Source organism: Protopterus annectens, chromosome 3.part0 (assembly GCF_019279795.1).
Source record: "Protopterus annectens isolate FY-2018-M chromosome 3.part0, PAN1.0, whole genome shotgun sequence".
NCBI lineage: Eukaryota > Metazoa > Chordata > Ceratodontiformes > Protopteridae > Protopterus > Protopterus annectens.
Window position 1 is genome coordinate 1,344,513,457 of NC_056731.1, and position 14,208 is coordinate 1,344,527,664.

At 37.9% G+C, this 14,208-nt stretch overlaps 1 protein-coding gene across 1 annotated transcript in view; it reads right to left on the reverse strand.

Moving 5' to 3' along the window:
• The window catches only part of TRAPPC8 (trafficking protein particle complex subunit 8), a 3,178,250-nt gene that overhangs the window by 1,649,906 nt on the left and 1,514,136 nt on the right, over positions 1–14,208 (reverse strand). Inside the window, exon 15 of the mRNA XM_044065843.1 lies at positions 3,349–3,506. Within this exon, the coding sequence (XP_043921778.1) occupies positions 3,349–3,506 (158 nt within the window). The remainder of the gene's footprint in view (positions 1–3,348; positions 3,507–14,208) is intronic.

Below are 14,208 nucleotides of genomic sequence, written 5' to 3' on the forward strand. Positions count from 1 at the left end.
TTCATCTTCTGGACCCCTGCTTGAAAATGTTTCATCTCCCAAGCCCCTGCTTACACTTATCAAGAGTACCAGAACTTGTCATAGATTTGGGATGCGTGGCTAGGCTTAATAGGTCATTGTGGTCATTAGACTAGTAAACACTTATGAACCTACAAGGTGGAATCTTTAAAAAAAGTGAAGAAACAAATTACAAAAAAAAATGGAATTTGTGGGAACAATATATGCAGAATAATGTTCAGGAGGAGGAGGAAAATTTAAGGGAAGACAGAACTTGAGCAATTTATGTAACACCGGTGGTAATTATACTTACCAAAAAATAAAATATATATGAATAAGGCATTAAATTAATAAAAAATGTTTAAAATGGTTTCTCTTCTATAAATATATGCATACCCATGACATTGTTCAGTGTGTAAAGTTAAGAAAGATGGTTAAAAACAAAAAAGTCTCCCAATCTGGAAACAAGCCTATAACAAATCCCTCTAAAAGTTATCAAGCTCATACTCTTACTACCTTTCACCCCACATCCATCCTATCCACCCTTGGCAGCTGTGTAACTTTCTCCAGACTCAAGACTATTTTCTTCCGGACAACATGACTTCTGGATAGTCCAAAACACGTACATTGCTACAATACATGCTTACAGAATACATTCTTCTAAATTTTGACAAAGGGAATTCAGCCTGCACTGTCTAGAGAGATCTAACCAAAGTATTTGATCTCTGACCATTCACTCATACTTAACTCATTTAGTACTGTAGGAATTAACAACCAAACTCTACAATGGTTTGCAAAGCTTCGTATGAGAATGACACTTCAATGTCAAAATTGGTAAACTATCAGAAGCAATCCCACTACTGTCAGATGTACCCAAAGGTTCAGTCCTTTCTCCCCTATATTTCTCTTATCAACAAAATTCAGAGAGACCTTCCCCACATACCCGTCATCCTTTATGCCAATAATACGATGCTTTTCAGATCACATTACTCCCACTCTCTAATCTAAAGCTAACTTCAGGATGACATGTCCCTACTACTGTAATGCCCAAGTCAGAAAAAATACTTCTAAACACGATAAGGACAAAATGTACAATACTTGGGGCTAAATCCATACTTTCTAAAGTCACCAACAACTGGCACATCTCTCAAACTCCCTTGATTCCACCAAAAATTTCCGATACCTAGGAATTTGGCTTGATCAACATTTTAAACGTCTTACATCGTGAAATAAACAAAGCAACAATCAACTCAACTACTATGGGCAACTAAAACTTTCCACTTTTTCTCTCCTAAAAAATGCAAGGCCATCAGAAAAGGAGTGCTCCTTTCTTAACTCAAATTTGGGCTATCACTGGCTGCTCAAGGGCTCCGGCAAGAACCTTTCCTTCTTACAAACATTTGACAATATCTGTAGACTTATTACTCTTGCTCCAAGACATCACTACCAAGTTTTAGCCGAAGCTCACTGGTTACCCATCTCTCATCAGATAACACTTCCTCTTGGATCCCTACTATTCAAACTTAACAACATTCAATTCTTCCCTTTCTTAGCTGGCCATTACTTTCCACGCACCTTTGACTACAACCCAAGATCCCTTCCACCTAACATAACTTCTACCCAATAAATGAATAAATAATTGAAACTGCACTGCTCCCAACAAAATTTCTCCAAAACAGGTCCTGAAGTCTAGGAACCCCTTTCAGGTTCTCTTATAAATACTCATTCTTTAGTTTTTAGAACAGAACTCGAATGCTGCTTCTTCAGAAGACTGCTCCTGTACATGTTACACCAGAGATGCAATCACCTAATTCTAGTACAATTTCATTCTGGCACTTATTCATAAAAATACAGCATGGTTTGAAATAATAATCCACTATAATCTAACTCCTTATACATATGCTGTAAATAAAACTTATTCCACCATGAATCAGTGAATCATTCAACACTAAGAGTCTCTCTACACGTACTATGTGTCAAAACACTGGAACAAAAGCCCTACATACACTCAAACGAGAGAGACAAGGTCAAAATATTCAAAACCTTGCTTAAACAGCATCTAAAGCAAATCTGGCTCTGCTCTTCCTGCTCACATGGTCTTCTCCCAAGATCTCTCTCTCAACCAAATCCTGCAGAATCTCTCAACTTTCTAACCCACCTACTTTTATCTTGCCTCACAAAACCTCATCAACTCTCCAACTACCACTTTTTCACTGCCTTCTCCCCTCCCCAGTTACCAGCAATCCAGTCCGTCTGTCCTGCCTACCCTTTCATCAAAACACGTATATTTTCACTGTTAATACTAAATCAGATTACTAATGCATGTATCTGCAGTTACTACCATCCAAGAAAACACACTCAATTCAATGTCTTTGCTTCCATATTTTGAAAAGGTGTATACACTGCTTCTCTTCATATGTATTTCTTTAGTTATGCTTACCCTGTACATGTACATTTCTTTTACTGTTTTCACTGTGTGTGCTCCCTTTATTTTCATCCAAAAATGTATACTGTTCATGTAATATTTTATGTAGAATATGTGATGTAACTGAAGCTTTTCTCCTTGGGCCTCTGCTAAAAATATTTTTTTGTTCAGTTGGACTTTCCCAGTAACAAAGACAAATAAATATTCTTATTCTCCCTCTGCAGGGGCATCTTTCTGTCTCTCTACTTATCTGATCTCTCCCATACTCTTACTCTCCCCTTCAGGTGATGTGAACTCCAGAAAAGATTCTGTTCTCCTACTGACTGACCTCGGAGAGAACCTGGCAAAATACAGACACATATTCATGTTGTGTGTTGAAAAAAAAAAGGCAGAGGGAATGGAAATCTTTATACAGGATTTGGTTCCCACAATCAACACAGTTATTTTACTTAATAATTAATACTAAATCAGAGTCATTATCAGATATTACACAAAACTCTAAACGCAGCTACAAAAAATGGCAAAAGAAATTCCTCTATGTCCTCTAAGGGGTACTCATATGTCCAATGGAGAGAGGCTAATTGACACTCAAAGTTCATGTAACCATATTACTAATGTGGCAAGAAAGATCTGAAGACGGTATCAGATGAAGCCCCTCTTATACCACTGATGTCCTTGGACTCGAGAGGAAAGAGGCAAGTCAGAGGCACTGAGGAACACAGAACTTGAAGTCAAGCTAACCTGCAGAAAACCTGTTGGCAGGATATCCCACAGATGAGGAGTGCAACAGTTAACAGTATGATGAACATCTAAAGTTATGTTACGGTTTACAGAACCACTCTGTAAGCAGCTTTACATCATCTCTTGAAGCTCCATTCTCATTAAAATAGACAGTAGCACAAGCATGCCTGCTTACAAAACAGTACCTTTGCATGACTATCCTTTTCATTGCTGATTAATTCTTTTTCTTCATTTGGAAAGTCTCTGTAATCTAAAGGCATAAATTTCCATAGTAGCGATAAGTCAGTCAGCAGAAGTGGGACTTTCAGTGGGTTTTTGAATATTACCTCTACCGTAATGGGTTCTACAAATGCAAAAAAAAAAAAATAATGAAGTGTTACAACCAATAGCAGATTTTGTGAGACATTCTCCATGATGACAATTTTAAAACAATAAACTAATTATGTACAGACTACAATTACATTTTTGTAGGTTCAGGCATTCGCAGCATTTTACCTAATAACTACAGTGATAAGGTATGTTCATTTATTTATTTTTATTTTGTTTACCGGGGTATGATTTACTACAGGCTTGGTCCAGGTAGTAAAGTGCATCAAGAACCCAAAGAGAAGCAAATGCAGGAGAGCACATAAGGAAATGCGACATCACAGACAAAAAAAAATGTCATCGTCAAGACATAACCTTACAATACATTAATGTAGAGAATTGTATTTTTTACATTACAACAATGAAGAAAAGTATGGTTTCAAATATATGCTTAATCTGATACTGGTGTAAATGATGAAAAATAGTACAAAAAAGGAGAAAAATCTCTCCAAGTAGGAGACATCCTAAATGAGAAATGAACCAGACAATCAAGTTTTGTGAGGCAGCAATACAAGATAACTAACCTGACGACCCTGTACAGTTTTGTAATTGTCACAGCAAAGTGCAAGAAATTAAGTTAACCACTTGTACAAGGTTTGCTTGGTCATAAGGCAGCCCATGTTTCACTTCAACGAGACACACAATTATTCTCACATCTTATGTTACCTTCCAAACATTAATGCAGTTATCTGTAAGCACCGAAAGTGTGTAGCAGATATTCCCCTCTCCTGTCAAAATGGAGTCTGTATGAATTTGCCTGAATAAACAGATTGGGAGTTAATGGAAAGGAGAATGGAACCATCTACCAATCTTTCAATGGTGGCAAAAAGCAAAGAATTTATGAAACTGAGTAGAGTACAGTGTAGCAAACATACGCTAGTACAGTAGTGTTTCCACTTGACATAACTGTAGATGTTTCACTACATCAGTGTTGTAGTACTGATTCTTGGGTCTTTCTGTCATGCAAGAAGCTTGTAATCAGCCTGAATACCAGAGTAGTTTCACCATCCCCCAGCTGGCAGACATCTGTTAGGATCGATGTCTGAAAGTTGATGCATCAGGTAACATCATCTTCAGGTCTTTCTTGTCAAGACTAAGGAGTTTTAATGAAAGTGGAGTTTATAAGTAGGGTAGAAATAAACAAAAATGAGATATGCAGGAATTACTTAGAGAGGATGACAAAGAAAAGTACTGCAGAATAAGAGGAAGTATACAGAACAAGAAGAGGCACAACTGTAGACTGCTAAAGAGAAACTAAGGGAGTATCTGGATAATATGCTTGAGATTTAAAAAGACTGCTGTTAAGCCACTGTTTTTTTTATATTAACTCCACATAAAAACTTTCGGCACAGTGACTCAGGCAACAGAAAGTAGAAAGGGTTGTTGCCAAGCTTGGGGAGCATGCAACAAGAAAAATAACCAGAGATCCTGTAGAGATATTTTGGAAATTTTATGAAAATTTGTATAAAGCAGGGAAATGTGGAAGTCAAGAAACAGCATAAACAGAAATATTTATGGAAGACTTAAGTATGCCAATGTTTCAGGTAGATGAAGGTCAACAGTTAACGGTCAAGATAGGAGGAGATGAGATAAAAGCAGTGATGTACATTCAATCTGCAGGAAAGTCTCCAGAATAGATGGTATCCCTCTGGAAGTTTCGATGTTAGGAGGGAAGAAAGTGGTAAAGATCTGGAAGGTTTTACTTACCAGTATCTTAAAAGGAGAGGAAGCACCAGCATCCTGAAGAAATTTGTGGTGGCTGTAATAACTACATTTCATAAAGACCCATCTTCATATAGGCCAGTTTCAATTTTCAACCATGTTTAAAGTGTTTATGTCTATAATAGCTAAAATAATGGCAAATGTGTTACCAAAATTGGCAGACATGGGTCAGTGTGGCTTTGTGGAGGGGAGGCAAACATCTGACAGCATTAATACAGCAATGATGATCCAGAGGGAAGCAGAATTTAAGAAAACACTGCTGTTGTTGATGGGTTTTGACAAATAAAGTATTCACCAGAGTAATTTGAGATTTTATGAGTAGGGCAATGGAAACATTTGCATTCCATGATGTAACAATAAGGTCAATTAGGAGGACATATAAAGGAGGGGAGGCAAATATTAAAACCAACTTATCCTTAATCCAAAGAAAATGAAATTACTCTTTCTTCCTAAAAACCTTAACCACATAAAGTCTTCCTTCTCTATACTGTCACAAAGTAATACTCAAATACAGGTGGATACCAGTAAAAAAAACTCTTAGGTGTTACTATTGATGATAGACTAACCTTTGATTTACACGTTGATAATTGTATCCGAAAAACACATCTCAGGCTAGGTCTCCTCTACAGAAACAAAAAATATCTTACCAAAACAGTAAAGCTAACCCTTTCAAATGCCGGCCTCTTACCCACTTTACTTTATAGCTCCCAAATTCTCAACAGCCTCAACACTGGACTACTAAACAAATTAGAAACAACTTATAACAGGATTGCCAGATTTGCTGCCCAAAATTGTTACAAGCCTCATCACTGTCTCTAACTAAAAAGAACTAAATTGGCTACATTTACCTAACCTGCTTCAGTATAATCAGTTTCAGATTATTCATTCCATTCTCTACAAACCCTCTTTCTGTCCAAATATCTCATCTCTAATGTCTCATTACTTACCCACTAGATTACTCCGCAGTTCTGAACAAGGCCTACTAAAATCTACAAACCAAGGACCAAAATGGGTCACCTAGTCTATGGCATTAACCCTTCCAAGGCCTGGAATAGCCTACCGCTAGATATAAGATCCCTTGAACATCCCAATCAATTCAAAACCGTTACAAAAATATACCTTCATGAAAAATGGAGTTGCTAATGTAATTATCCCCGTAAACACTCCCCTATAACCTTCTACTTCTCTTCTCTCTTCCTTCCCTTCAATAAACAAACTTACTACTTTATCTTCTCCTCTTGGTACATCACTGTACAAATAAATATAACTAGCAAAATATTTCAGCTATGTAACTATTGCACTATTACGTATATATGTAATTATGAATGTATCCCTCTGATGAATGTATTTCTATGTATTTCACTTGCCACGGTTTAATGTATGGTACTGAGATGCAATAATGTGTGGCACTGTAAGGCAATAATCTGTGGTACTGATGAATGTATTTCTATATGTATTCAATATGTAAAATTTCTATTTTCTGTTGGAGCTTTTCTCCTCGGGCCTCCGCTGAAAATGGGCATTTGTAGCCCAGTCGGACAAACCCGGTCAACAAATATAAAATAAATAAATAAAATAAGTGGGAAGGTTCCTTTCTGATAAGCTGTGTCTAAAAAGAGGAACCATGCAGGGGTGCCCCCTTTCCCTTTGTTATATGTTTTATATTTTAGAGCCATTGGAAAAGAAAACAAGGGAGTCGGAAATTCAAGGATACAATTGGTATGGTAATCAAGAAACACTGGCTTTATTTGCAGGCAATATTATTTTGTACCTGATAAAACCAGAAAAAGAATATCTTAGTGTTGTGAAACATCTTGAGACAGTTTCAAGTCTTATACAGATCAGGCATATTTTTATCAACTGGAGGGGAATATGTGGACAATAGTTAACAGTTTGAAGATTTTATCTGTGAGGAGAAACAGGCAAGGGTCAAGTAGGATAAGTTGATTCTTCCAACAGACCAAGATGGTTTGGTATTACCCGATATGAATGAATACTTTGCAACTAAACAAGTAAGACTCATATACTTAATACAAGCAAAAAAAATATAACTCAAAGTTGAAATGGATGATGATGATTTGGGATTCAAAAAAAGGAGAGAGTGGGATTTTGGATGTAGATCCTTAAGGAAAACAGCCAGAATATTATATTCATAAAGTAGCAGAAAGTATTCTGAGAACTAAGCAAATGAGAATGTGGAAGGGAGACTTTGGGGATAGGTATGACTGCAATTAGAGGTTCAGAGAGCAGGCAACAGTAGTCTGGGAATTACTGGAGAAAACTGGTAAAGGAACCAAAGTACTGGGAGAAAATAATGAGAGAGAGAGCAATGTAAAAGAATGAGAAAAAACCAACAAGACATCTAGACTGCAGGCTAGAGACTGCCTACACTCGGGTATCAATCCCTGACAGCAAAGAGAAAGGGATAGGGGAATCCCAAATGAAAGCTCTGCTCTGGTAGTGTTTTTAAATAAATTTATACCAGAAGCTACTGTTAACCAAGGGATATTAGTGGGGCATATAAAAACAGTGTACAGTAACTATAAGAATCAATTAGAGGAGGTTAGTAAAGATTAGGAAGAGAGACTGAATAAGCAATTCACACGAAGACAATGGGAGGACATATGTATGGTTCCCAAATATACAAAAAAAAGTCTAGAAGATTTAAGATTTTCCTCAAAAGTGTTTGGATTGGTATTTTTATACCCCAAGCAGACTCCAAATATTTTTTCCAAGGTAGATGGCAAATATTGGAGGTCTAAATGGGAAAGAAAGAGGTAACTGAGAAAATAAGTTTTGGGAGTGTAATGAGTTGGCAGACTTTAAAAATTTCCTACAGAGTAGTCAGAAATACTGGGTAAGCAAATGGATATAACTATGGAAATTATTTTTTTTAACTGGATACAGGATGGAAATTTGTTTAATTCTGGTAGCTATCAAAACAAGCAATCAGTGAGAATGGAAATCAAAGTCTAAACCAACTGTATTTGAAGTACTGAATTTTGTAACAGAGATAAAATCACTGGAAGTGGGTCTTTAGAAAACAGTACAAGCAAATTGCATACAAAAATGGAAACTGTGAAACAATACATGCAAAACAATGTTTTGAAGTAGGAGTAAGGTTTAAGAGAAAACAGGAATCAATCAATTTATGTAATGTTGGGCTGATGATACATTTATAAAACTGTGTGATGTATAATGTTTACAACTGGGAATATGTCCATATGGTTTGTTTTTTATATAAATTCATTGTTAACTATAGCACAAACAACAAATCCCACTAATGTCCAGGTGCCTGTATTCAACAAAATTAGTCCAATGAATAATAAACAAACTAATGCAGGCAAGGCATAAGGCTCCAGTATCTAAAACGTTTATTGTAGTAAGAAACAAGCACTTTCACCAAATGCTTCCTCAGGTGTTCATAATTCAACAAGAAAATCACAGCTCTTAAATAGCAATATAAAATCACATGACTACTGCAATGAATTTTCACAGGCTTAAAAATAATATGAGTGAGCATATTGTCTATTTAGCTGTCTGTCAAGTATGTAAAACATTTTATGTACGGAAAACTGAGAGATCACTAAAGGAAAGAATGAGAGAGGACATCTACCATATTAATAAGAAAAATAAACTCAATGCATTAGCAAAGCATGTCATAGACACTGATGTTACGCACAATTTTAAATTTATGGCTATAGCCAGGATTTATGAAAACAAAAGGGGAGGAGACATTAGGAATCTTACAGAAGAGGTAGAAGCTCAGTGGAGAATAAGATTAAGGGCCAATATGGGACATGGACTGAATGATCCTGTTCCACTAACACCCAAAGTGAAGTCCAGACCCTTACGTAGATAAGGGAGGGAAATATTTATTAATTTGTTTTTGTCCCCTTCGGTTTTATACACACATCAACCCCCTATTTAACTCCTCTTTTAAATTTAATTTATACCTTGAGATTTTTTATTATAGATATCCCATATTATTCTGTAACACAAACTGTTTATCATGTTTAGATATAGTTGTGTACATTTTTGATCCAAGGGATATCTTTACATTCTCTGTCACGTATATGTATTTTTTATAAACTTAAAATGAAGGTTTTTATATACAGAACTGTTAGTTGCAGAAATATATTTATACTATAGCTTATGAAGGTTTTAGCCTGTGAAAATTCATTGCAATAGTCATGTGATTTTATAGGACTATTTTAAGAGCTGTGATTTGCTTGTTGAATTATGAGCACTTGGGGAAGCATTTGGTGAAAGCGCTTGTGACTTACTACAATAAACGTTTTATATATTGGAGCCTGAAGCCTTGCCTGCATCTGTTTGTTTATTATTCATTGTTAACTACGTCTTGTCTGAAAAAAATTAAATAAAGGTGATAAACTAAAAACAGACTAAGGAGTTTGATGGTACTGAGGAACAGCACAACCTTCAAAACTGCCCTGAACACAGATCAAGGACTCTGACCTAAAGTAAAGAAAGGAAGGGGTGAGGGGATGACGAGTGGGAGGTGAGAACCACTCCAACCCAAGGGAAGGAAGCAAGTTTAAAAAAAAAAAAAAAAAAAAGGGAAAGGAGGGTGGGAAAGGGTACTATAACATTGATCTTCTTGAACATCTTCAATTATGGTAAGTGGAGGCATAAATATACTATGTTCTTCATAGTCAATGCTGCAGTATTGATAGGTGGACACAGACATCAGCTGGGGAGGGGACAACAATCACAGCAGGATGACAGAGGCAGACCCAACTCTTGCTCTTGAAATCGTAAAGCTTAGAGAAGGCATGAATGGATGACCAAGAGGTAACCTCTAGAATGAAATTCATCAGTACCCTCTTTTAAAAACGCAGCAGTGGTGGATTTATGCCTGGTGGAATGAGCTCTGACTTTAGAAGGAAGTTGTCTGCCACAGTGAGTAACAAAAGGTGATGCAATTAGCAATCCATTTGGAAACAGTTTGGTTTTTTACCGGTTTGCCTTGTTCACCCTCTGCAAAAGCTACAAACAGCTGGCCTGACTTCTTAAAGAAATTGGTTCTGTGCAGGTAAAATCTCAGCTGTCCATGTAGGTTTAAGGAATTCAGTCTCCTTTTTCCTTTTCTCTGTGTATTTGGAAATAATACAGAGATGAATGGTTTGATACAAAGACAATTCTGAAACCACCTTAGGCATAATAGAGGGGATGGTTTTAAGGGTGAACCTATCCATGTGAAAGATTAGGAATGGCTCCTTGGACATAAGGGATAGGAGCTAAGAGATGCGCCTGGCTGAAGTAAGAGCCAAAACAAGGTGGCTTTCCAATGCCAGCGGGTGCTGATGCTGTCAGATCAAATGGAGGTAGAATGAGTTTATCAAGTACAAAAGTCAAGTCCCAGGGAAGATCAGGTTTCCTTTCTAGGTGTCTTCAGGTGAATAATTCCCTTGAGAAATTGCTTCATGAACGAATGGGAGTAATCAGGAGGGGAGAGCTTGGAAGGCAGGCTGAGATGGCAAAGGCATGAACCTTGATGCTGGAGTAAAAATAAAAACTTCTTTGAACAGGGAGGAGAGATATTCAAGGATATGAGATTGAGTTAGATTGTGATACCTTTGGACTGGCACAAGATTAAAAGTAGCCTTCTTTTATAATTTTTAATAACCACGTACTCTGGGTTAAGTCTTGTCAATGGTGATAAAAAGCTGAGAGTCTTCCAGTTAGGGGGACTGGGTTGAGGAAGGATGAGATTTAGGAGGGGGGGTGGTTGCTGGTGATAATCACATTTGCTCGTGAGGTGGGGTAGGATCTTTGAGTTCCCTAGGTGTAGGGCACTGCTCAGTTTGTGGCTTTCTCTGTAATCTTGACTTGTTCCCCTTAGTCTGCCTGATCTTCTCACATTTAGGAGGAAAGTGCCAAGACTCGGAAGGGTGCTTTGATACATATGGAAGTGGGAGACATACAAAGACAGATTTCATTGGTTCCCCTTTCTTATCCACTTTATCAAATGCTTGCTCTGCTGGGGATCTAAGAAGGACCTCTTTGTCCAAAGGACCTCTTTGTCCAAGGGGGCATCAAGGTATTCGGCTTCCAGCTGGTCAAAGAGATGTTGGGTTTTCCGCGAGGCATGTCTACCTGTGACTGACCCATAGCAGACAAACTGCATGAAACATCTAGAGTCTCATAGCCACATTTAAGCAAGTGGCTAAACACCTGCAGGGTGACACTGCACAGGTCCTGGATGTCAGTCTGAAGGCTCTTGTCTTAGATCCTCTCTTTCTTGGATTAAATCTGTTCCTGTAATGACTCCACAGTATTTGAGCATGTGGAAATGGCAGATGAGATCCCTCATGGCCAGGGTGACTAAACTAAATGGTTTCTTATCACACTGGTCTAGCAGTCTGGTTTCCCTGCCATTTAGCAAAGGGTTTTTGGATGCACACCAAGGAACTCGCTTAGTGGATGGTGCAGGGCGGATGCCCATTTTACACCCCAACATCTGGATGTTGGTCCACACAGATGTTTATCAATTGTGGGGTGGTGAAAAAGACTCTGGTATTCGGGTTGGCCATGGGCTTCTGCTGACTGACCATGATGAACTTCAGGTTGACTGCACTTTTCTCCTAACAAACATGAAGTGTTTGAACAAATGCCTCTGTTTGCCATTTGTACACCAAGTACAAGCACCTGTGCAGAAAGCCTGTTATAATGCTATCCTCCCAAGTAACGTAAACTGATGCCAAATTCATTCTGATTTAATGCCCAATGATTGCTTCTCTCTGCACAAGTGATAAGCTGCAGTATTTATTTACCCGTTGACCACAATAATCTATCTGGGCTATACCACTCAACCTCTTAGAGCAAGAAATCTGGACAAAACCATAAATAAAAGTGGAACAAAGGCCCAAAAATTGGGACACTTTTTAAATATTGCTCTTATAAACTTAGAAAGCTGATAGAATAACAGGTTTTGTATTAACATGAACTTTTCTGAAGGACAGGAAGTTTAAAACTCAAATGTATGTCATTATTTTCCAACTTCAATCTTTAGTGATTTACCACTAATTTGCCAGAAAACCACAATTTTATGAAAATCATACCAAAAATATGAGGCAAAAATCTGTACAGTTGAGAGATATGAATTTTGGGCACACTCAACTTTTAACAAAAGCATAGAGGAAAAGATTTAAGTTACCAATGACAACTGACACATGAAACAAATTCCTAACACACCATAAAAATTTTCAACGTTATAAAAAATTACATTTGACACATGAAAGCAAATAAAACAAGGAAACAACAGAGTAGATGTGTCAGCACAGTCTTAGCTTACAATATTTAAAGGCACGATTTGCTATAGACGTAGTTCAGATACTACACTTCTAATACATTGTCTGTATTCATCTTAATATGAGTTCCTGGTCAAGTGTCTGAAAAGCTTTCAATGCCAGTAGCACTGGTTTTATCTTAGAGGCTGACATGAAGACGCTGTTCCTCTTGAATCTGGGTACTGTGAATTCTTTAAAAATCTAGATAGGCTCCTCAAAGACAATCTGATGAACTTACTGGTTGAAATGCACTGTTGTTGGACGGAAGCAGGTCCTTCCCACTGACAAATTTTGTGGCCGTGCCAACCATGCCAGTTTCTCTGTGAATGAAAATGAAGCTGGCTTTTATTTTAACAAATGTGATACTTGGTTCCCAAAACTTCTTATCAACTAGTCACTCTTGATCATGTCTAGTTTCCTACTGCTGAAACATAAGTATACATGAAGGCATGAACTCCAGAGACCTGACATAACACCTTGGTGAAACTCAAAGGAGTGTTCACATTTGAAGCATAAAGTTTATTTTGAGGGGTTCCCTCACAATTTCCATTATGGAAACATAAAAAGAAGTTATGTAATCACCATAACATTCCATGTTGGTAGTCCAGCTCACCCATCATTTTTACATATGGTTCGGAGCCAATCCTTGGCTCAGACTCGGCCGATTTATAAGTTCGAAGACTTCTGGTTGGCTCGTGGCTAAGCAGGTATCCCATGGTGCATCAGTGCAATCCCCAGATCTTGTTTGCTGCTCGCTAGAAACAGAAAAATACCCCTAACTAACAAACCAATACTAAAGGGTCACCAACCAAGAGAATCAAATTACCACCTCCAGATCTTCCAGGATGGGGGCAGGAGGGCGGGTTGGTAAAAATGAAGGGTGAGATGGATTACCAGCATGGAACGTTATGGTGAGTACATAACTTCTTTATGTTAGGTAGTCGAATCTCACCTTCATTTTCACATATGGGACAGCGTCCGTAGCGCCTTATTCTTGGGTGGCTCATTGGAAAATACTCCTGAGCACCGTGGAGCCAAAGGATGCTCTACCCCTGGATGCCAAATCCAACTTATAATAAGTAATAAAGGTGTGAGGTGTAGCCCACGTAGCAGCTGCACAAATATGATCAAGTGGAGACCCTGGATTGAAAGGCTGCAGAGGTAGACAGACACCTGGTACAGTGAGCCTTGATCCTATGGGGTAAAGGTCTGCTCTCCGAATTGTAGAGGAAGGCTATGCAACTAAAAATCCAATTAGACAATGTCACCTTAGAAACTGGTAAGCCCAATCTGGAGTCAGAAAAAGAAACGAATAACTGGTCTGACTTCCGAAATTATTTGGTCTGTTGCAAATAAAAACATAGCTGTCTCTGAACATCCAGCTGGTGGAAATGATATTCAGCTGCATTACAGTGATTGGAAAAGAAAACTGGAAGCTCAATGGACTGATTTAAGGTGGCAGTAGAACAAACTATGGGAACAAACGAAGGATTGGTATGTAAAGATACCCTGCCTTTATGAAAGATTAAATAAGGTGGCTTAATAGACGGGGCTTGTAGCTCAGATACACGTCTGGCTGACGTAATAGCTACTAAAAACACAATCTTCCAAGACAAATACTTTAAAGAAGATGAGTGGGAAGGT